The sequence below is a fragment of the Daphnia pulex genome, chromosome 11 (assembly GCF_021134715.1).
Source record: "Daphnia pulex isolate KAP4 chromosome 11, ASM2113471v1".
Classification (NCBI taxonomy): domain Eukaryota; kingdom Metazoa; phylum Arthropoda; class Branchiopoda; order Diplostraca; family Daphniidae; genus Daphnia; species Daphnia pulex.
In genome coordinates, this window is record NC_060027.1 from 1,327,600 (window position 1) to 1,350,649 (window position 23,050).

Here is a 23,050-nt window from a genome sequence, read left to right on the forward strand (position 1 = left end):
CGGTAAGTGAACATATTTAGATTAGAACCAAGTAGAACGTTGTTTTGTTTGCCCCTGACGAAATATTTGATTTACGTTTCAAGCAAGTTCAATGTAAAATGTGAAAGTCGAGATGATTGTTCAACTGCTGCGAACTGCTGTTTAAATTGAATTAAATTTCTTTTTCAGTCAACAAAAGTCTTCAACAGCTAAGCTAATTATTGTATTTTTGTAAAATTCTTTAAAGTTAATAACCGGAAAAATGGCTGAAGATGTGGAAGGAAATGTTGATGCCCGATGGAGTGAAGATTGCGTAACATCAACTAGCGCCAAACTTAGACAGGTCGTACACAAAATCGAGACGAAATCGAGACGCCAACTAAACAACACGGTTCGCTGCCTGGAACGATTGTCGACAACGGGCGGAGCCGATAACATCCTGCATTGCATTTTTGGTCAAAAAGAATCGTTCGGCTCTTATTTTTGCGAAGAAACGAAGTATTACAGGGAGCGTATCTCCAAGTACATTCTAGCTAATGGCACAACACATTATCACACTTTCTCCTCCCTTATTAAGCCATTTGTTTCTGAAGTATATGAATTTGACAAAGACTTCCCTGTTGCTAACATCAAAAGATTTGAATACTTGATCTTTTATCGAAGGGAGCTGCAGAATGAAATGAAAAAGCTGGAAAACGTCGGTTACTTGTCGGGTGAAGGCAATCAAAAAGACACCGAAACTTTGGAGAAATCCTGGTCTTCAAGTGGTAAAAATTTCAAAAAAATTGCCAAGAGCCTGAAAGAAAAATATGATTGGAAAGAAGTTGCCAAGTCAAAGGCGTTGATGGAAGAATATGCGAAATATGTTCAATCGCCACTGACCACTCTGGGCCGATCGGAGCTGGAATTGATGGCTCTGATTTACGATAAGAAAATTCACGTTTACGTTGCTGATGACCAAAACGACCCAAACAACGACGAAAATTCACCGCTATTCAAATTTGACGAGACACTTAACTCCGATGGTAACGAGGAGCATTTTATCCTTTACGAAAAAGATGCATGGCAAAAGCTGGAAGTGAATCCTAAGCTGCGAAAAATTTTTGAGCAACGAGATCGTCGAGTTGAAATATTGCGACAACAGACTGAAATGGAACCAGTTAATGCTGGAATGAATCCAGTACCCACCGATTCAAACAGTCGATCAACGCAAGAAGATGCAGAGTTCAAAAAGTTATCGTCATGGTTTGAAAAGAATTACACTAAAAATCAACAAGTCATCACTTCCATCCTTATGCTTAATCCTCAATACGGTGGCACGCCGGATGTACTGTGTATGTTACTCAGGCGTCATCTGACTCCAAAAGGTCACAGGTCTATCGATCCTGACGTCGGTTTAGTCGACGAATTGGCCTCTGATATTTGTTCACTATCGCAACGAGTTTTAGATTATAATATCAGAGACTTGGATCCGATTTTCTACTTGCACATCGTCGACAAATTTTGCCCGCATCGCTGGCAATACGAATTTTTATTGCAAGAAATGGAAGAGAAGATGTTGGTCGTCCTAGAGCCCGAAGATAAAAAATCTTGGAGGCGCGCTTTGTACAAGTTGAGTGGTCGGATAATTTCCTTACTAAGAGACCGTCTTGTCGCTTCCGGAGAAAGAAATTCTCCACTTACAACCGAGAAACTGGGAAAAACCCTGAAAATGTTGGCTGAAGATTTGCGTTTCACGGAAGACGATATAATCCGCCTTGGTCATCTGACAATCAATGACTGGTATTTCGAACTCAAGAGCAAGATGTGGGAGAAAGAAGTTGATAACTTATTGCCATCGCTGATGCGTCTGGAAGATAAGAAGGAAATTGTTTACTTGTTGCTCGAGCTGGAAAACAAAAAAGGAGAAAAGTTTTGCCACGATTCGATCGAAGAATGTCAACAACCTCCTGTCAAGAGCGCATCGGACATTGCCAAACTACTTCAGCAAAAACTGTACTCGGACGGATCATCTCTGGGGAATTCCGGACAAGAGAGGACTTTCGAAGAGATCATAGCAGTTATGAAAACAGACGGAAATACATCGACTGGCGTTGAATCTCAACTGGAAGATATTGAATTTGAAGTCTTGTTAAGCAAATGTTACATGGCGATTTCCCTAGAAAAAATGGACTCGATTCGACGATTCGACAGTCTCTCTCTAGAAGACATTATGCTGTGGGCCTTCGGCAGACTATACAACGCCAAAGAGTTGTCGCTATACGAGTTTCTTTTCATTTACGATCGCGCCATCCAATTAAAAATGCAATTCCGATTACGAGACACTCAACGAGTGACCATCACGAGTTTACTGTTAAATAAAACTAGTTCACTGGCTCAAGTATCAACAGGCGAAGGCAAATCGCTGATTGTCGCCGGAGTGGCTATCTACCGAGCACTTCGCGGTTTGAAAATTGACATTATTACAAGCAATAGCGTGCTGGCTCTTCGTGATTCTAATTCTTCTGTGGCCGAAGGAGGTTTACGAGATCTATACGAAATTTTCGGCGTTTCCGTCTCGAACAATTCCAGTAGACTGGATAGTGATCTCGTCCGCTGCTACAGTTGTTCAGTTGTTTACGGAGAAATGTCTAAGTTCCAACGCGATTACTTGTTGGACTCCTTCTACAGTCGCAACATTCGCGGTGATCGAAGATTTAATTGCGTCATCGTCGACGAAGTCGATTGCATGTTGCTAGACCGAGCCAACTACATGCTGTACCTATCGCACGACATCCCAGGTATGGAGATGTTGGAATCGCTCTACGTCTTTGTCTGGGAAAAGATTCGAACTTCCCGCGCCAGTTTAGAACAAATCAAGTCGGATGTTTTATACGATCTCTTTGGGACTATTACAAAAAACGATTTGGAAGCTATCGATTCCTCTTTAAAGAAAAATTCATCAGAGAAGAACGCGATATGGGCTTACTTGATCAAAAATGAAATACTGGACGAACGAGGGCGACTGAAAGTAGAAGATGTCAGAAAAATTCCAAAGATCAATTATCCCAATGCCTGTCTAAACCATAAATTGAATTACTATCTCAGAAACGTCATTGAACGCGATCGCCGCATTCGAATACCCGAGAGATTTTTGTCCTTTGTTGACCAACACCTGGAAAGCTGGCTGGCGAGCGCGTGGAGATCACTAGTAATGAATGTCGGCGAGCACTATGTCGTCGGCCAGGATAGACCAGGTATCAGTCCCGACCCCAATCCGCTGGTTATTCCCATCGATCCCAACACTGGTATAGACCGGACAACGACTGAGTGGGGCGAATCCCTTCATCAGTTTTTGCAACTCAAAGAAGGATGTCAAATTTCGTTGCAGAGTCTCAAAGCGGTTTTCATTAGTAACGTCACGTACATCAAATGCTATGACAAACTGACCGGTCTTACGGGCACGTTAGGCTCGCAGCCGGAACGGGACTTTTTACAACAAACGTACGAATGTCATTACTTCACCTTACCAACGGCTTATCCAAAAGTGTTCACTGTCAAGCGAGCGCAAGTGGTCAAGACGGAAGAAAAATGGCTGGATGCCATCGCGGATGAAACACGTCAGACTATTTTGAATAAAAAAGCTCGTTCAATGGTCATTTTTTGTAAATCCATCAACGACGTGAAAATGACTCATCAACATCTAGGAGATATTTTTAAAACGGAAATTTCGACAAAGAAAATGAAAATCCATCACTACACCCGCGACTACGAAAAATTTGAATTTGAAAGAAACGAACTGGACGTTGGTCACGTTATAGTGGCAACCAATTTGGCCGGACGAGGCACCGACATCAAAATTAGCCAAACATTGCGCGATAATGGAGGATTACACATATGTTTGACTTACCTGCCGGATAACGTGCGGATCGAGGAACAAGCACTAGGTCGTGCGGGTCGAAAAGGAGCGCCCGGAAGTGGAATCCTCATCTTGTGTGAATCACCAGAGACAATGGACATCACGACTGGCTCTTGGGGAACCTGTAAGATTTTTGACATGAAAGAAGAGAGAAATCGTCAAGAATATTGCAAAGAATATCAAACTTAGCTGAAGATTTCTATCGAAATATTGGCAAACAAGAAAAATGTTTTGAGCAGTTTTCCAGGCACTACGCGAAACTCAAGCGGCAATTGGACGGGCAGAGAGACAGTGTGGAAATCGACATGATTTGTTCAAGCGCTCTTGACCAATGGGCCTTATGGCTAGACTCGATCGACGATGGCAAAACATTCGAGTCTCAGTCCATCGAAAAAGTGTTAAAGAAATTGGAAAATGAACTGATTGACAAATTGGAACTGTCGAGTGATATCAGCTGGGTCACTCCTGCCCGTTCAATTGTTATTGCCAAACAACTGGCCACACGAAACAAAAATCCCAACGTCTCAATGGCGGCCACCCTTTTAGATCGACTTATCGAATCAAAAGACCAAAGTTTCTTCTATCCAGCGGCCCATTATTATCGCGCTCTTGTCATCGTCAAGGAAGGAAAATTCAAGGAGGAAAAAGAAAAAGCTAAATTTATTAAAACGTTACGTGCCGCTGAAGCCCTTCTTGAACAACATATTAATTTGCAGACGTCCTACTCGCAAATCGTCAGCCAAACAATGACAAAGTCTGGCGCAGAAAATTCCTTTTGTGATATTGAGGCCTACAAGCAACAGAAGGAAAACGTTATTAAGATATTGGAGCATTTCCAAAGTTCGATTCGCTCTTTGCTTGGCAGCCATTGCTCCGTGGCAGGTCTTCAAGAAGCAGGAATCGACGAAACCAAAGTGGATGTCTATTTTAAAAAACTAGCATTCTCTCTGTGCCGCGTTAGTTGTGTTAACGACGTAGATTCCGTGCCAAATCGAGATTCCGCCATCCAACAAGTAGCGGATGATTATGGAGTCAAAAAAACTTCTCTGATTCAATTTCTAAACAAAAAAGAAGTCTACCTTTACTCTGAAAAAGAAATGGAGAAAAATTTGAAAAACAGTGGTATTGTGCAGTGCACCAGAAAAGCCTTTTGGAATTTGCTCGTCAATAACAATGTCTTACAAGATGTTCACAAGTGTGCCATCCTGTCTGTTTCCGATTGCGACGGCATTTCTGGGTTCGACCATCGTCAAAAGATTAACGATGAAATTGGAATGGCCAATTACGTTCTTTACAATCCGACATATTCTAGTCAGACGGACTTGCTCGATAAAAAGAAAGTTTTAGTTCGCAAAAAATATCTTAAATCTATTCTTTTAACGGAATATCGCTGCAAGAAGAAAAGCTTTGAATCCAACAAAATAGCCCGTCTTGATTTCAACAAACTTAAAACGGTCGACTTGAGAGCCCTCGGCCAGCTTAGTATGGATGCTTTGAATTACAGCACCAAAATCCATCCGGAAGACTGCAAACACATTTGGAACGCTCTGAAAAAGCAAGGAATCATTGATGACCAAGGGAATCTTGCTCAAGATTACAAGCATCAACAGTTTAATTACCCTGAATGTCCTATTTACGAGAATCCTGTCAGGAGACTAGTAGAAAGAACTTTTTTAGCCGAAACGGTAAGGCGTCAGTGGCTTAACGAAAAAGATCCCGACCGGTTCAAAGCAATAGCTTATTTGGCACTAAAACCTTACCAAGACATGCTGGCAGATTTAATGAGAAAACACATAATCTCTGGTGTCCTGGTGTATGAATTTGTGAACGCGGACGATTTGGAAAAGGCTGTAAAGAATATCACCAAAGACAAACAGGATAGCGGTCGCATTATGTCGTTTTTGAAAAATCACCAAGCCGTTTACGCCACCATGGAGACGCCCGACGCTACACTGGAATCCATCGAACCCTCCATCCGGCAGAGAAGTGACATGAACAACATTTCGACGGAACTTGACGTTTTTCGTCTCCTTGGCTTTGATCATGTCATTGAAATGAAAGAGGAAAAAAGGTCGTGGAAAATTATTCTAAGAGCTTCCTTGATCATTGCTTTTGGTTTCGCTCAAGTCGCTCTTGGAGCTATCATACAAATTAAATTCGCTGGGCTAATGACGCACGCTGCTTCGGGACTCATGTCCGAAGGTGTATCTGACATCCTGTTCGCCGTGTCAGCTCTTTGGTCTGGCAACAACTTCACTTGGGCTGATTACGACCGTCACAAACTTATGAGCATCGCTATGACTGTCGGGACCATGGGAATCGCTGCTGTCTTTTCCAGAGGTGTGAAATTTTTCAAATACGGATACAAATTAGTTGGTCCTGGCTTCAAGGAAGGTGGCAAAATAGTAGCCCAAAGCTCAAGCGCAATGAAATTGACGGGCAGGACCATCGTGAAACAAGTCGCGAAAACTACCTGCATCAAAATCACCCAGGGCGTTGGTTTTGGGGTGCTCAACAATCAAATAGAGTCTCTCGTTAACAGTCAACTTGCCAATCTTTGTTGTAAACTGGGCACAACCATCATAGAAGAAATCAATGAAGCTGTCGTCAAAAACTTCACAAATATGAATGAGACGTTGAACCACCTCTACAGATTGCACGGTCCAACTGAGGCTCAGCGTCTTGTCTCTGAAAAGATGCAACTAGTCACTACAGGCTGGGTCCAGAATGGACTCGAATGGCTTTCAAAAGTTGTAAGTGCCGTCTCGTCGGGACTGAGTGAAGCTCATAGTAAAAGACAAATGGTTGGCGCCGCAAGCAACGCATTGCAAATAGCAACCAAAGTGATGAACTTCATCAGCAAGTGTGTGGACAAATTAAAAGTTGTCATGGAATTAGTTGACGTGTTTGTCACGCGAACCATACAATTCCACTCGGAATTACAAAAGTGCAATAATAAACCAATAAAAGAACTAGGTGATTTCGACGCTAATAGAGAAGTCAAGAGAGAAGTGGAACGCTTTCAACAAAAGGTGCAAGACGATATGAAAACTGCACTGGGCAGGGAAGCTGGTCAAATGATCCAGTCGTGGACGACACAAATGTTACAAGGTGCAGCTAAACAAGTTGTAACGTCAACGGCACGGACCATAAAAGAAACCTATGGAAACCACAAAGAAAAGGGTTACCGTGAAGAGTTGCACAAACTTCAAGAAGAACGACGAAAGGATATACGAAAGGCTAGTCAATCATCAGGTGAACAAGGATTAATTGAAGGGACTCGATGTTCCCCATCTGAGGCCCACGTCAAAGCTTGCCTAAAGCTGATGCGGAAGACCAAGGATCCCAAACTCTTTGCTGCCCTAATTCGCGAAGGAATTCCAGCTGACAGATTATGTGTCAATGCGCTCAGTAGTGCATTGCCGGCTGTCTTGCAGAGTCTGGGTGTTGCTAACGCAGATGTGGCCGTTCGAATTGAGAGTTCCGACGACCACTTTGTTCACGAAAGTGATCCTGCCAATCCTAATGCTATTGTCATCAAAGTAGAACGAGCAGTCGATGGCCAGTCAATAGGCCACTTTTACAGTAATGATGGTAGTGGTGCTAGTTCTGGAAATGGTTACGACTGCATGTTTGAGTGTCTGGCGAATCAAATTAAAGCGCATTACAACGTGGATCTTAATCCGACCCAGTTGCGTGAAGTCACTGCCTCAATGGTTGAGAAGGATCCATCTGTTTCTCAGGCCATCCGCAACGGCTGGCACAAGTATACTCTCGACAAGGGATTTTACGGAGGAGGTGAACATTACAGAAGCATCAAAGATTCTTATGGATATTGCGGCCGGCACGGAGAGACTAAGAAGTATTCCAAGAGGGGCGAAGTCGAATCTGACCATCAGCCTGCTAAATCGATGTGGAAGGAAGCCAAAGATGGCTGGATAAAGAACTTGGACGAGAACGATTTCCCAAGTATGAGTATCCCAAGAGATCTGCATAAAGAAACGTTGAACTACGCTGGAAAAGCGAAAATAAACAGTGAATTCAATCAGCAACAAAAGAAATTCATGCGTGAAGGCAAGTACAAGGAAGCCATGTTTCACGCGGTCGATAGCAACTGGCTAGGACCAATTTTTGGGAGGGAATCGGCAGAAGTGATAGACAAAGTTTACAACAATTTGATCACCAATTATGTGAACACTGCTTTAAACGCCAACATCATTGACGCTCACGAGGTAGAAGATCTTAAAAAGCAATTTACGCAAAGATACAACGAAGCTCCGGCTATAAAAGCCCGAAAACGTGCACAGCAGGGGGACAGCTAAAGTGTTTTTTTTTTCTCTACAAGTTTTAAATTTGTCATGGTCAAAATATGAAAATTGGAAAAGCAAATGTAACTAACCAGTGCAAAGCTGTCGTACAATTTTTGTTAGCCAGCAACTAACCCAGTTTTACCTATTATTTTCATTTGGATTTTAATTTTTTGTTATCGAGTTGTAACTTACAAAACACAGTTCTTTCTGTTCGCTGAATTGTTAGTGTGATAAACAAACCTTTACTGTAATAAAATGAGATGTGCTTACCAGAGGAACGGTTTAATCACTTTATATGAAAAGTAAGATGATGTGGCTTCAGCAAAGAAAATTCCAACAAGTTTGGACCAAACTCACCAGGGAAGACATATTTCTATAAAATTAAGATGTTGGAACAGTTGAAATGGATCAGAAAAATTGACTATAACTCTGTTCGTACTTGGGCAACTTAATACGTTCTCTTACGAATTTACCTGAGTTTAATATATTCTTGCTATTAGATAACTTAATTTCTGAAGTTTGCCATGAGTTGCAAAATCAGAAATAACAAACACTAATCCGATAATTGTATTTTGAACGACGCCAGCAACGTCGTGTATGACCCTCACGCTCACTCGGCCGCTCTCGAAACAAACAAAAAATTGGAGGGAAAATACTAAAACGAAGGAGTGAGTAAGGAGGAAAAGAAGCGTTGTTGTCAGACGCTATAAGATTTCCTGTTAAATAACATTAATATTGAGATTATTCCCTCTTGGCATTTTGAGGAGCTATAAAATAATGATTTATTAATTATTCTGTATTCTATAGGTCTGACTCTTGGCTTCCATGAGGGTTTTATAGTGACGGTCACAACCATGGTGACGGTTTACATCGCGCCAATTTTTACTTTTTTTTTATGTTTTATCTTGAGAGTGATAGAGTGGATTTTAAATTGCTGATAAGAACTATTTTAAATACTAAAATTATTCTGATCCGTTTAGCGGATTTCGAGCGCAGGTAAGAAAACCGTGTTTATCTTTTTTTGGGGGGTCGATTTTTATTCTTTGTTTTCTATCGATATCTTAAACTCGAGCATAAGACAAGTGTCGTCTGCTGTCGTCTTTGTTTTGCCATTTTCCGATTTATTTTCGAAATAAAGACCAGTTAAAGATTCCAAAGAAAACGAAACAATAATTTTTTGGGAAACGTAACGTGTCTGTTGCTACACGAAAAATAGCACAAAAAAAATGAAATTTCAAAAATGTGGCCGTCGTGTGGATTCCGATGTCTCTTCATAGAATAGCTTAATACACACTTCATGTTGTGGTGCTCAGGTATGTAAAACCCGGTAAAACTAATAATACAAATAGAATGATGAGGGAGCTTTAATAGAACTTAAGAAATTTTTTTATAGTTCCTGACTAGCATCACAGACCCTCTGAGACAGTGCTAGCATTAATCATGAAGCTGTTGATGCACGATACTTTGTTTGACCTGTTTAACTTTTATCTTTGTGCAGATTCAAGGACAGAGCCAGCCATCTTAATCACTTGTTATGCCAATTTTGCTTGTGCCGGTGTTGTCTATGTCTTCAGCAGCGATCTCATCACTATCATCAGTAACTTGGGTAATGATTTTCGTTACTGTAATTAACCTGTGACTGTGACATGCTAGATACTAGATGCATGACTTGCATCAATGAAGTGTGTTACATGGAAACCTTTGATTCTCCTATTTATTAAAAATTGGGATTTACCCACTATGTTCGTTTTCAACTTTACCTCATTTGTTGTTTCTGTCAATATTTTTCCTTTTTCGTAACCCATTTTTTATCTTTTATTTATTTAGCATTTTGATTGGAGAAACTACCGATGTTGGTCGAGTTCTTCCTCTATCTCTAAGTCCCTTTTGTCCTCGTGTACATCCATGTGAATGTGGTTGTATTCACGAGGACCCCCTTTTTCCCATCCCGCCTCGTGGATTCTGTGGATGGAGTGCCTGGAGATGCCTGGCTGTATTTCCCAGGCTTAAAGGTAGGAAAAATGTATCTCTTTTCTTCCTCTTTGACTATTTGACTGGGTTGATTTGTGACACACGGAGTACAATTATTCCTGAGCTAGGCGGTTGACTGGAACTGTTTTCTCTTAGCATTTTTCTTAACTCAGTTAGGATTCACATTCACAAAAAGCTCATTTGCGAACTCACAACTTTTTCTGTGGGCGGTTTTCTCAATTATTGCAAAACAATCAGGCTTAATGCATTTTCTTGTAATTATTAGGTCATAATGGGGATACCATATTTCAGATAAATCAGTCCAATAACCACTGTCCATCCACCAGCAATAACCAAGACTGCCCATCTTCAAATCACGGTAAATTCAACGATATTTAAACTGCTGCTCGCTCGTAATCTAATCGTACATTTTCAACTTTGTATAATGGTAGATTCATCAACAAGTACACCTTCGCTGAGTTTTCAAATTCGAATCGGAGAACCCGAAGAAGGCACAAGTGGGCCAGGTAAAAATTGTTTTGCTATTTTATCATACGTACAGCATTCTCCTATTTAATCCTTGTTTATCCACAAAAGAACCACCATTGGGTACTGTCATCCGTAGAGGTATATCAGTGATTGGCCAAGACCAACTGATGGCCACGCCTAGTACCAGTAAAAACTACGAGGGTGTGACTAGCGAGCCAAACAGGGTTGTAAATGGTGTGGTTCCGCATGCACCCGAAATGTTACACTCGGAAGATCCAAATGAAGATGAAGAGATTGGTATATATAGTTTCTTCCCATTGATTTGTTCCTTCATTTAATTAATTAATTTTTAAAGATAGGCGTTCCAAAATGTTTTTAGTTGCTATAGTCAGGCAGCAGAAAAAGAAATTCTTGTCATGTTGGATGCTGACACACTAAAACGTAAGGCAATAAATAAAAAATAACTATTAATATGTTCACTAATCTCAGTTTTGTTTCATCCTCCAGATTGTTTGGACCACCTCCGCAAGTCCCCGTTGCTTATTTGCAGTTTTTGTCATGAACTCTTTGAAGACATATCGCCCTTTCAAGTGCACATTCAGACCTGCTGCTCTCCGCCAGGAGTTGAAGTTAAGCAAAAAATGGATCAAGCTGCCATGGATCAGCTTACCCGCTCCTTGTGGAAATCTGTTTTCTTAAAAGAATTACAGAATACGCCAATCGGGCAAAATTTAAGTAAATTGCATTACTATTTTTCCCTAAGAATGTGCTTCATAATTTTATTTTCCCCTTTTGTTTTCAAGAGCAACACGAAGGACACTTGCATAACGAACTAAATCAGATTTGGTTATCTGGGTCTTTTGAGCCCATGCTTAAATGTCGGGAAATTTTTATTCGAGCTGCTGTAGCCATAGTCTCTCGTAGGTGGGTTACGAACGCTGTCGCCAACGAACTTCATCGTGTCAGAGCAATTAAACCTAAGGTAGATTTATAACCACTAGTGAAATTATATCACTGCATTCATTTTTAGTCTATTATTCTCCAGTAACCGAAAAAGCGTGTCAAGATTGATTCTGACACGGATCAGTCAGTCGCAGATCCAAATTCATCCAAATCTGAAAAATCATCTGTCTGGAAGAAGAGAAAGATTTGTGGCAGGCCAAACAGTAAGAATGATCTTGCCATCCGAGGACTTCTCAATGATCAGGATGAGACGAGCAGCAACACTACTCAGTATTACTTAACTCCGGAAACGCCCGTGTCCGACCATGGAATAGACGTGATGCCAGTGTTGCCTCCCAGTGTGGATGCGACAGAACAGTCCCGCCTAACAAACAGTAGAGAAGACTCCGTTACGACACCCATAACATACAGTGGAGTAGATTTTACACCCGAAATGGATTACGAATTGGACCGTTTAGTCAGAGGAGTGCCTGATGTTGACTTACTCGCAGAAGCCGCCAAAGGTTTTGAAAATCTTGATAACGCATCTGGTAAATTGAATTCTTAACATTTCTGCGCCTATTTCATTAACTTTCAATAATTTTTTTACAGACGCGTGGGAAAATAATACCACTGCGGATGAACCGTTAAGCGAAAACGAGTTTGTTGTTGGCAAGATCTTAGATCGTCGGTTGCTTTACAAAGTTGAAGATTTCAATCCACTAGAAGAAGATTACGCGTACCTCGTTTCATGGGAAGGTTACGGTGAAGAAGACAACACCTGGGAACCTTACGAACATCTAAACGGGACCCCTTCCCCATCTTTCTTTCTCTCAGACATGTTGATGACGAAAATGATAGCGAGAATGTGTACGTACAGTCGATTCTTTTGTGCAGTGGTACTAAGGCAGATTTCGGTTGAGCTTCGGAGAATTGTGGATGCGATGCAACATCCAAATTTGACGTGCATCTTGTTGGTTGATTTGTGTACCATTTTCTCGTTTTGTTCTGTTTGATTTGATTGTCTTTCTCTTTCTCTCCAGCCGGGCCGATCTGATAGTTGGCGCTCCGTTTTACTACGACCGAGAAGCGGGCGAAGCCGTCTACGTCTATTCCAACCCGCCCGACGGTGGTCTGACGGCCGATACGACCTACGTCAAGCTCGTAGGCAAACCTGAATCAAGGTATGCATACACAGTGGGGAAAAAAACGATCATCTTTCTTTCTTCTTTCTTTCACTGGAATAACGAATGGCCCACATTCCAGCATCATCTTTGATTGCTTTTCCGTGTCTCTCGACCAAGTTTTAACCGTCTGTTTGTTTGTTTGTTTTTTTTGGCTTTTTATTTGTTCAGATTTGGACTTTCCTTCTTTTTGTGTGTGTGGTTACAGCGTCGTTACATTCAGATTCTTCACGGTGACGTGTTACTCGAGTGCATCAACTTGTCGGAGGCCCAGGGAGAGTGGAAGGACATAAGGTAAAACACAAATCTCGACACCCAAATGAATCATTTCGTTATAAGCAATAACTAAAAATTTTTTATTATTTTAAAGACGGGGACCCAACATGTTGTTCGTCGTTTCCAGTAGCAAGGTATGGGGCTGGTTGGCCAAATGTCAAACTTTCCTCGGCTTTTGTTTATTTGTTTGTTATTTGAGGTTTATTGTTTATTCACACATTTATAAATGCTTATTGAATTCTGTCATGCACCAGGAAAGCAGCCGCAAATTTCGTATTCGCTTTCAACCAAACAACCAGGAAGAACCGACGACCGTGGCCTACGCCTGCGCCTGTTACCTGTCCCGCTTTTTCAATTTGCACGACGCCGATCGACAAGGTCAAGACGACGACCATCCACCTTCTTGCACCATCTCGATCGAGTAGTTGTCCATCGCCGTTTTGGATCCTCAAAATTCCAAATGGCCTTCGGGTGGGTTATTTAGAGAAAAAACGACCTTTGTTCTCCTTTGACTTGTTTATTGGTTAATTGATTTTCAATCTTGTCACATTTTAGATTATGCGGATATTGGTGAGTCTCCCGAACTTGTGCCGGACCTCCTACGTTCTTGCCTAATGGATCCTAATTTCCCCGCTCTGGTCGAGGCTGTGGAAAGTTCGCTGAAGAAGTTGATGAACTCGGAGAATTCGAGTCAAAATCAAATTTTTTTCACCCTTTTTCTTAATGTCATTTATAACCAGGCAATCGTAATTTTTTTAACACTGTAATATTTAAATGAATCGTTGGTTTTTTCATACACAAGATGGGTTTTCTATTCTTTATCTTTTATATTTCTTCTCGTTTCTCCATGTGAACACCTGGCCATGTTTCCAAACACGAAAACAAACAAAATAATAATTAATGTGGAAGAAGGAGCGGGAGGATGCGGAGGTTGTCATGAAAGTATTTGAACAAGGAAAAAATCAGCGTATGCTTATTTTGTTTAAAATTAATCCAGGTTTTATTGTTTTTTTTTGTTTTTTTTTTTTTTTGTTTTTTTTTTTTGTTTTTGTTTTGTATTTGTTTTGTTTTTTTTTTTGTTTTTTTTTGTTTTTTTAAATAAATTAATGTAAATAGTAAATAAAAAAAGGCTTCTACTCAATGGAAAGACGCTGATGGATGAGATTGATTGAACAAGATTATTAATAATGCTGCCGATAAATCACTTTAGTTTGATTAATAACTCTTTCAATGATGGGCCATTAAACAAAACGAATGGAACGATATGAATTCAACATGAGTCATTAATCGCCGCGCGCGGTGAGGTGAGGATGAGAAAAAATCGGATAAAACGAGAGAGGAAAGGTGACAAGAATTTTTTGACAAATATTAAAAAAAAAAACAATTCTTACACCACATGCATCTGGCTCACATGCGAAAGGCACACTTAGCAAAGCAGTGGGTCCAGCACGAGTCAAGGGTAAGGCTTTAACAAAAAATTAAGGAATAGTTAACAATAAGAATTTTTTGTTTTTTTTTTTTTTTGTTTTTTTGTTTTTTTGTTTTTTTTGTTTTTTTTTTGTTTTGTAAAAAAGAAAGGTGAAAAAGAAATGATCATCAGGTTTAGTTAAATGATTTGTGTAAATGATTTGGCGCTTGGGTGGTGTAGTAATTAGGGGGCTCGGTGTTGTAGCTCGGGGCAGCATACGAAGTCGTGTAGTATTCCGATGCCTTAGTGGTGTAGTACTTTGAGTTTGCAGTTGTTGCCGTGTCGGAGATTCTCACTCGACTGATTTTCCTTCACCTGTTCTCCCTCGTTTTATCCGATTTTTTCTCATCCTCACCTCTTAAGCCTTGCGACCATTGATAATGATGCGCACGTCCGTTCTCACCCAACCTCTACACCACTCCACACTCAGTGCACACCATTACGGCTGTCATTTCTTTTCAGTTACCGGCAGTCAAGTCCTTCAGTCAATTCTTGAGTGTCTTTCACGATTAGACCACCTTAGAGGAAATATACCACAATAAGGTAGGAAATTTTTGATCTGTTTTTTGGGTGGGGGAGAAAATTTTGATGTGTGTGTCATCACAGTAAATCACACGGCACCTCGTTTCATCCGATTTCTAATGAACGGTAGATATATATAACGATATCAATTTTCGACTCTCTTTTTTGCAATCTGGCAAATGCCTAATCTGACAATCCCAGATTGCAAATTTTAACTTAGCGATCGATCAATAAGAATTAAAAAAAAAAAACAAAAAAAAACAAAAACAAAAAAAAACAAAAACAAAAAAAAACAAAAAAACAAAAAAAACAAAAAAACAAAAAAACAAAAACAAAAAACAAAAAAACACGAGGAAACGACAGATAGCAGCTCGTCGATTTCTCGGAAAGCTTATGATGAATCTTTTCAATAGTTTCGTATTGAAAAAAATGAAAAGAATGAGGCAACAAACAAATAACAAAACAAATCGTGAAATAGGCGCTAAACGTGTGAGATGAGACGACGATAACAAGCCAACACAGCGGATCTCCCTTCGACACGGCGACAACTTTGTCAGCTAAAAAAATCAATTTCTAAACAAAATTTTCCCCCTTTTAATTTTCTTTTTGAAAAGAAAGTCTGTCAAAGGGAAAAGTGTAGGCGGTTGTTTTCTCCGACGTCTCTTACACTTTTCTAAACGTGTCAGAAAGTTGAAAGGGGGGGGGGATAGATCTTGGGCATTGGGCATTGGGCATTCCACTATCATAGATGCCGAGGAAATATTGCCCAGCGTGTTATCCGGCTCTCTGTGTGTAATGTGTATATTAACAACGCCACCCTAAAGAGAGAGAGCGGCCTTGTGCCCTGCTATATAGTCTGGGTTTTGTATTATACATGTCCTTATCTGGGAAGTGGGAATCTCAACAGTCTCGGCCAGCAGCTTTTTCTTGTGGGGGGAGAAACAAAAAAAGACTTTGGACTTTGGTTGTTTTTTTCCCCCTCTCTCTGCTGGGCTTATTTTTATGTGCTGTAGTCACTACGGGAAACATATGACCGTAGAGGCCATGTAAATATATGCCGTGTATTCGACCCTATAGGTCCCATTGGCTACGGCGTGTAAAAAAATAAAGTTGGGAAATAATAAAACAAAAAAAAAATTTTATTTGAAAAAAAAAAAGTGGGAGGCGAAAAAGAAGGTGGGCATAGCGTCAAGCCACAACAGGAGTAGGTACTAGTAGTAGTTGGGTTGAGGGGTGGGTGGCATGGGCCCCAATCGGAGAGTGGCCCAGAGAGGGCGTTCGCCTAAAGCTGCCGCACCGTTCCCAAAGTCTCTGCTGTAGAAAAGCAGTTGGGTATTCCTGCCTGGCAGAGTGTCAGTTACTCAGAGTTGCCAGAACCTGTTTGCCCATAGGCAAACAAACAAGTGTTGAATCCTTGGAAAGCTTGTGATAGTAATGGTTTAGCCAAGTTTTCGTAAACTTCTCTTTGTTGCTGATGTTTGTTCTGGGCAACAGCTGAGATAGAATCAGATGTGAAACATCCATCACATGTGAAAAAAAAAGTTTCTCCTATGTTTGTTAAAAGTTGTATGTTGCTTCCATCAACAAAAATGACAGGTTCTTCTTTTTCAGCCTCTTCTTTTGTGGTTTTGGGTCGAAGTCTCACAGCAACTTTTATACGACTGTTGAAACTTGGCTGCACTTTTGTCTTCTTTTTTCTTTCCTTACTTGGATCAATCTTTGGGTCTTTTGATGCTCCTGCTGAAGCAACTTTCTGTTTTGTCCCAGTCATCTTTGGCTTTGATGATGTTGGTAACTTATTGAGGCTGGTTGACTTGGGACTTTTGGACCGAGTCTTCAGAAGACAATTAATAGAACAAAAGACAGCTATTTACCTGTCAGAGTGTCAGTTGTTCTTCTCCAGCTCCTCCTCCATTCCTCCTTCATGCTGTAATCAGTCTTTTTGAATTTTCCGTCTGTTGTTACTGGACTTTGTATTGTGGAATGTTGTGATTGAGTCACAGGAGGTTTAAGAAATAATTGTGCTGTGCTGCAAGGAAAGTATTATGAAGACGCCGAAGCTGTGATGTCGTAGTTCGACCTAGTTTACACATAAATAAGATAAATAAGTACTACACTATATTAATATTTGTATTATTTCTGAATTCAACTGAACTCAAACATCGATTTTTCATTGTTTGCAGAATATAAAAATGTTAAATTCTGCAGCAAGGTCCAAAAGTCCCAAGTCAACCAGCCTCAATAAGTTACCAACATCATCAAAGCCAAAGATGACTGGGACAAAACAGAAAGTTGCTTCAGCAGGAGCATCAAAAGACCCAAAGATTGATCCAAGTAAGGAAAGAAAAAAGAAGACAAAAGTGCAGCCAAGTTTCAACAGTCGTATAAAAGTTGCTGTGAGACTTCGACCCAAAACCACAAAAGAAGAGGCTGAAAAAGAAGAACCTGTCATTTTTGTTGATGGAAGCAACATACAACTGTTAACAAACATAGGAGAAACTTTTTTTTTCACATGTGATGGATGTTTCACATCTGATTCTATCTCAGCTGTTGCCCAGAACAAACATCAGCAACAAAGAGAAGTTTACGAAAACTTGGCTAAACCATTACTATCACAAGCTTTCCAAGGATTCAACACTTGTTTGTTTGCCTATGGGCAAACAGGTTCTGGCAAGAGCTACAGTATGATGGGGAAAATTGGTAGCAAAAGTGAACTTGATGATGCGTCCGGCATTATCCCTCGTTCATCCACGTCGACGATCTGGTCAAAAACTATGCTTCCGAAACTTCTGTGAGTCTCTGCATCGAGATTCAAATCAGTTATTTTCAAATCTACAAGGAGAAAATCCAGGATCTTTTGTGCTCAACAAGAAGAAACTTGTCTGTTCGAGAACATCCGAAAAACGTAAGGACGAATTAGCGTTGCCCTTTTCAATATTATATTTTCATTCGTTCAATATACAGGGTCCTTACGTGGTCAATCTTACCAATTGTCTGGTTACTTCGCTTGAAGAAGTGCAACGTTGGCTCGTTGTTGGCAATCGAAAACGAGTTGTAGCGTCCAGTTCTCAAAACGAGCACAGCTCCCGTTCTCACATAATCTTCAGCATTACGCTGTCGCAAAGTGAGCTCTTTTGAATAGACTTTTATGTTTATAAACCTGTTTATATTTAATACGTATCAATTTTATTTAAAATCTGTAGGTTTCCAAGAAATAATCGACGGACGACCGCACGTAACTGATAAGCACAGTCGTATAAATTTCATCGATTTGGCAGAAAAAGAAAGACGTTGTTACAAAAAGGCCGGGATATTCATTATAGCCCCCTTCCAGCACAAATGCTCGTTACTCCACCACCCAAAACTAATTCTGAAACAAGGAACGTTTAGATAACTAAAAGTCATTAGTGTAAATGTTGTGTTTTTCTGAAATAATCCTAAACACTGTAATCTGAGTTCACGGTAAAATTCCTTAAAATCTTTACATCAGTTCCTATATTTAATATATAGATTTATTGCACGTCTAATTCGAAACTTGCCTTTGCCTCCTTTGCCTTTGTATTCAAATTTACCCCGCTAAAAAAATTCTTTCCCAATTTCATTTCTACTATTTACATTGTGCATTTTTTTTTGTCTATTGCTTAGTTTTCTTAATTAAAATTATATTTAATCTCAATTTCATATGAATTATTGAGTTTTTTTTTACATTTACATTTTTACACTTACTGTTTTAGCATATTTGGCAAAGCAATTTGAAAATCAACAATTACGGTCACGTGACGTGCGTAGACTATTGTCTGCTATCCTCTGCTATGTTTAATTGTTTACATTTGAACAGAAAATTCATTTCTCTTCTTGATATTTGAGGAATGTGAAGATAATCAAATCATATTAACAGCTAATATGTGACAAACTTGTAATCCTTTGTAAGTTTCCCTTACAATTTGCTTACTGGTGCTTTAAATTTAAGGTTAATTGATCATTCAATTTGAATTAAAATAGGAAATGGAGATGAAACATATTGCAGCAAAAGACATTAGTCCAGTGGCTTCTTCTGATCATCTGGGAAGAAGATCATTGCCAAAAGAAAGTGGGAGAGAGAGCACACTGGGAAACTTGAAAATCATAAGACAGAATGTCAGGAAGAAAAAAGAAGAAAAACCTAAGAAACAGCTTGATGGAAAAGCCAAAGGTTTGTGGGATGCTGCCAAAACAAAAACTAACCAAAAGGAAAATAAGAAATCAATGATAGAAGTGTCCCAGCCAGAAAATCAAAAGTTTGAGGGATTCTTCGAAAACTGTGTACCAGTCACAGATGTAAGGAGTGATGCAGATTGGAGAATGAAATATGAAACATTAAACGACAGTTCATTTAAAAGAAAATTCCTGGAAATTCTGCAAGGGAATGAAGTTTCTACTGCAAGTGCAAACAAAATTGAGATGATAGTGTCCTTGCCAGTATCCCTAATCTGGATGAAAAGCTGTTGGAAGAATTCTTGTTAAAAGATTCGAATGAAGAATTTCAACAGATGCTGGCATCAAGAGTAACACTACCTGCTTGGAGCCAAAAAGAAGATGTTCTGAAAGCTGTGAGAGACAATCAAGTTGTAGTTATGTGTGGTGAAACTGGGTGTGGAAAAACCACTCAGATTGGAACTTTTCTGCTAGACGAGGCCATTGAAACAGGAAGTGGATCAACTTTTCACGCTATCTGTACTCAGCCGAGGAGATTGGCAGCGATATCTGTTGCTCGTCGAGTTGCTGAAGAACGCAATGAAACCTGTGGCGATTCAACAAGCTCCGTTGGCTATCAGATACGTCTGGAACGCCTTTACCCTCGAGAAAGAGGATCTATTCTATTCTGCACGACTGGAATTTTAGTCCAGCTTCTGATATCCGATCCATTGTTAGAAAACTACTCCCACATCTTACTAGATGAAGTCCATGAAAGAGACTTATTGACCGACTTCATTCTGACCATTGTACGTGATCTACTTCCCAAGCGCCCCAAACTTCGTGTGATTCTTATGAGTGCCACCATTAATTCGGACCTTTTGTCAACGTACTTTAATAATTGTCCAGTGCAGGAATTTCCCAGTGCAAGTTTTTTACTTGGAAGATATCCTCAGCGAATTAGTCTATCGATTTCGTTCTACTCGCAGCAAAAGCGGATCGGATGCTCAATCAAATCAATTGGACCTTGAATACAATCAACTTATGATCCCATTGATAGAAGAAATGGAGGCCAAACACAGCTACCCGCTCCACGTGTTTAAATCATTACGGAAGCGCTAATCTGAAGAGGCTCCTGAAATATTGATCATGGCGCTGCTCAAACATATTTTTGCGCGGGAAGCTGACGGAGCGATCCTGATCTTTTTCCCTGGTAATTTCAGTTAAACGTCTAATAAAAATATTTATCTGAATTAATTAAATTGAAATCGAAATATAGGCTGGGAGCAGATAAAAAGTTTGAACAAACTGTTGCTTAACGACCGACAATTCTCCAGCAGAAAGTTCTTGATCTTTACCCTGCACTCCATGTTGCCTACCTTTAACCAGCGCCAGGTCTTCGATAAGCCACCCCGTGGAGTTAGAAAATTAATTCTATCAACCAATATTGCCGAAACAAGCCTTACAATCGACGATGTCGTGAGTAGATTACTTTATTATTTTCTTGTAAAAATATGATCGTTTGGCATTCATCGTTATTTGTTTACATTCAGGTGTATGTTATCGATTGCGGAAAAGCTAAACTACCAAATTTTGATTCGCAAACGAAATTGAATACGCTCAATTCCGAATGGATTACTTTGGCTAACGGTTCCCAACGCAAAGGGCGCGCGCGCGCTGGTCGAACCGAGAATTTGCTATAAACTATACAGCCGTGGACGTGAGTCGACTTTCCCTCCTCATCCAATACCAGAAATCAAGAGGACGCGGTTAGAAGAGCTCATACTACGAGTAAAAATCCTCAAACTTGGTTGGGTGGAAGGTTTCCTTCGCAAAGTACCCGAACCGCCTGACGACTGCACTGTTAAAATCAGTCTTGAACTTCTTCACGAACTTGGGGCCCTAGATGACGCCGAGTGCCTTACTGCTGTATCCGTGATTCCTAAAAGCGTCTCGTCTGAACGAATTCGTTCTAATTTCCAGGTAAAATCCCCATTGAATTGCGTATTTGTTTAATATTGTTTGAAGATTAATTTTTTAGTCTAGTTTTTATTTACAATTTTGTTTGCAATAACTTTAATTCTACTTAAATTTCATAAACAGATATTCGACTTTACCCTTTCACCGGTCGATATGGCACAGCTTCAAGAACTGGACCTAGGAGAGATGGGAATGGGATTCACCTTTGAGTTTTCATCTTTTTTTAAAGGGTAAATTTAAACTTAGAGAATTCGAACCTTAAAATTCCATTTAAGACATTTTTTTTTTTTTTTAATTTAAAGAATGGACAAGCACCCAGAAAACCCATTCCCTCACCGCGCAATAGTTACTTCTAATTTCGACGTAGTGAATACTTTTAAACAACCAGTCAATTTTTATTCAACAGCAATGTCACCTACTCCACCGTCGCAATTAGCACAGCAAGCGAATGCAGGGTATGAGATTCCCGCTCGACTTAGGACACTGCACAATTTAGTTATCCAGTATGCTTCACAAGGACGCTACGAATTAGCTGTCCCACTGTGTAAACAGGCGCTAGAAGATCTGGAGAAAACGAGTGGTCACGACCACCCCGATGTTGCCATGATGCTAAACATTCTAGCCTTAGTCTATCGGTAAAGATGACGCAATTGAACATTGATTTTTTTCAGTCTGCTTATTATTGATTTTCGATTTTGATAGAGACCAAAATAAATATAAAGAGGCGGCCAACTTCAACCAACGCCACTCAGACTCCCTCTCTCTCTCTCTCTCTCTCAAGGCATACAGGAAGGAAAGCAGGCATTAAGAGACTTTTGCTAGCTGAGATTGTTCTTCACGTCCACGCAGCACGTTCGTGGTGGTTTGTGTACAAGCGCAGGAGGGTCAAAGATATAGATAAAAAGAAAGAAAGAAAAAAGAAACCATTTGAAATATAGGGAAAGACAGGAAAGAAGGAGAAGGGAAACGTACACACACACCGACAACAGTTTCTCTATATAAAATGGGTCCGGGAATGGTTAGATAAATATACCTTCAGAGAGAGAGAGAGAAAGAATATAAGAGGAAGTAGCCTCCTGACTTGATGGTACAGAAACAGCAATCGGAAGCGGCTGTTGTCCAGAAACTAATAGATCCTATCGTCCATCCGCCTCCGCCTCCTCCTCCCCCCTAGAGCCTACTACTCTCCTAGCTCCTTTCTATATACACTTGCACTGGCTGTATTCTCTTCTTGACCCTGATGCCGTCATGGGTCTTTCCCTGGCCGTCCAGGGGCTCCCTGTTCCTTTATTCCATTTTCTTCCCTTTTTTTTCTGTCTTGTTTTATCCCGCATCATTTCCACCTGATTCTCGTCTGCTCCTTTTACTTACTGACATATCTTTTCTTAGCCATTTAGCTCGTCCAAAAAGTATTCCAGCTTTTCTGTCCCTTTTCCCCAGAAAAGCTTTTGTCTACTTTTTTTTCTTCCTTCTCTCGATCAACTCCGGTAGATCACCCCTCGCTAACACCGGGCTCTCTCGGTGAACGTTAGGGAGACGATGAACTACGGGATTTCCAGGAGAAAATGATCCTGCCAACCCGTGCCCCCCCCCCCATACATATACACAAAGTAGTATTCCGTATCCGTAGTAACTATAGTCCAACTCTGAGCAGTGCTGCTGCTCCTCTCGATTCGAATACTGGAATATAAGGAGGGAACCAGAGGGGGAGATTGTATCATAGCACACTCTGGGGACGCGTGGGAGATCCTCTTTTTTGTTTTTTTCTCTCGATCAACTCCGGTGATCAACAGACCCTCTTAGACAGTGCTAGCATTAATCATGAAGCTGTTGATGCACGATACTTTGTTTGACCTGT

The 23,050-nt window shown here is 40.4% G+C and overlaps 1 protein-coding gene and 2 long non-coding RNA genes across 4 annotated transcripts; 2 read left to right on the plus strand and 1 right to left on the minus strand.

Moving 5' to 3' along the window:
• Nucleotides 1-3,866: 3,866 nt before the first annotated feature.
• Nucleotides 3,867-8,838, minus strand: LOC124207481. The gene is made up of 3 exons (XR_006880008.1): nucleotides 8,661-8,838; nucleotides 8,458-8,560; nucleotides 3,867-3,999 (listed from the first exon to the last, which is right to left on the minus strand). It is a non-coding gene; the product is annotated as an uncharacterized LOC124207481 (long non-coding RNA).
• A 227-nt stretch (nucleotides 8,839-9,065) lies between these two features.
• LOC124207476 lies at nucleotides 9,066-13,863 on the plus strand. 2 transcript variants are annotated; one of them, XR_006879994.1, is made up of 16 exons: nucleotides 9,272-9,500; nucleotides 9,686-9,793; nucleotides 10,015-10,199; nucleotides 10,445-10,537; nucleotides 10,611-10,685; nucleotides 10,756-10,944; nucleotides 11,003-11,088; nucleotides 11,155-11,382; nucleotides 11,451-11,629; nucleotides 11,693-12,140; nucleotides 12,202-12,459; nucleotides 12,633-12,773; nucleotides 12,945-13,067; nucleotides 13,144-13,183; nucleotides 13,304-13,520; nucleotides 13,605-13,863. It is a non-coding gene; the product is annotated as an uncharacterized LOC124207476 (long non-coding RNA). The 2 variants fall into 2 exon arrangements; XR_006879995.1 differs by having other exon boundaries at nucleotides 9,066-9,500; nucleotides 11,007-11,088; nucleotides 11,155-11,629.
• A 3,446-nt stretch (nucleotides 13,864-17,309) lies between these two features.
• Nucleotides 17,310-22,708, plus strand: LOC124207628 (ATP-dependent DNA/RNA helicase DHX36-like). Its single transcript, XM_046605200.1, is given in 14 exon segments — nucleotides 17,310-17,373; nucleotides 17,587-17,803; nucleotides 17,860-17,944; nucleotides 18,004-18,163; nucleotides 18,243-18,274; nucleotides 19,042-19,231; nucleotides 19,480-20,125; nucleotides 20,127-20,425; nucleotides 20,492-20,691; nucleotides 20,766-20,885; nucleotides 20,887-21,195; nucleotides 21,316-21,422; nucleotides 21,495-21,827; nucleotides 21,895-22,708. Coding segments are annotated over 14 exon segments (2,868 nt in total). The 3' UTR covers nucleotides 22,001-22,708.
• The last annotated feature ends 342 nt before the right edge of the window (nucleotides 22,709-23,050 follow it).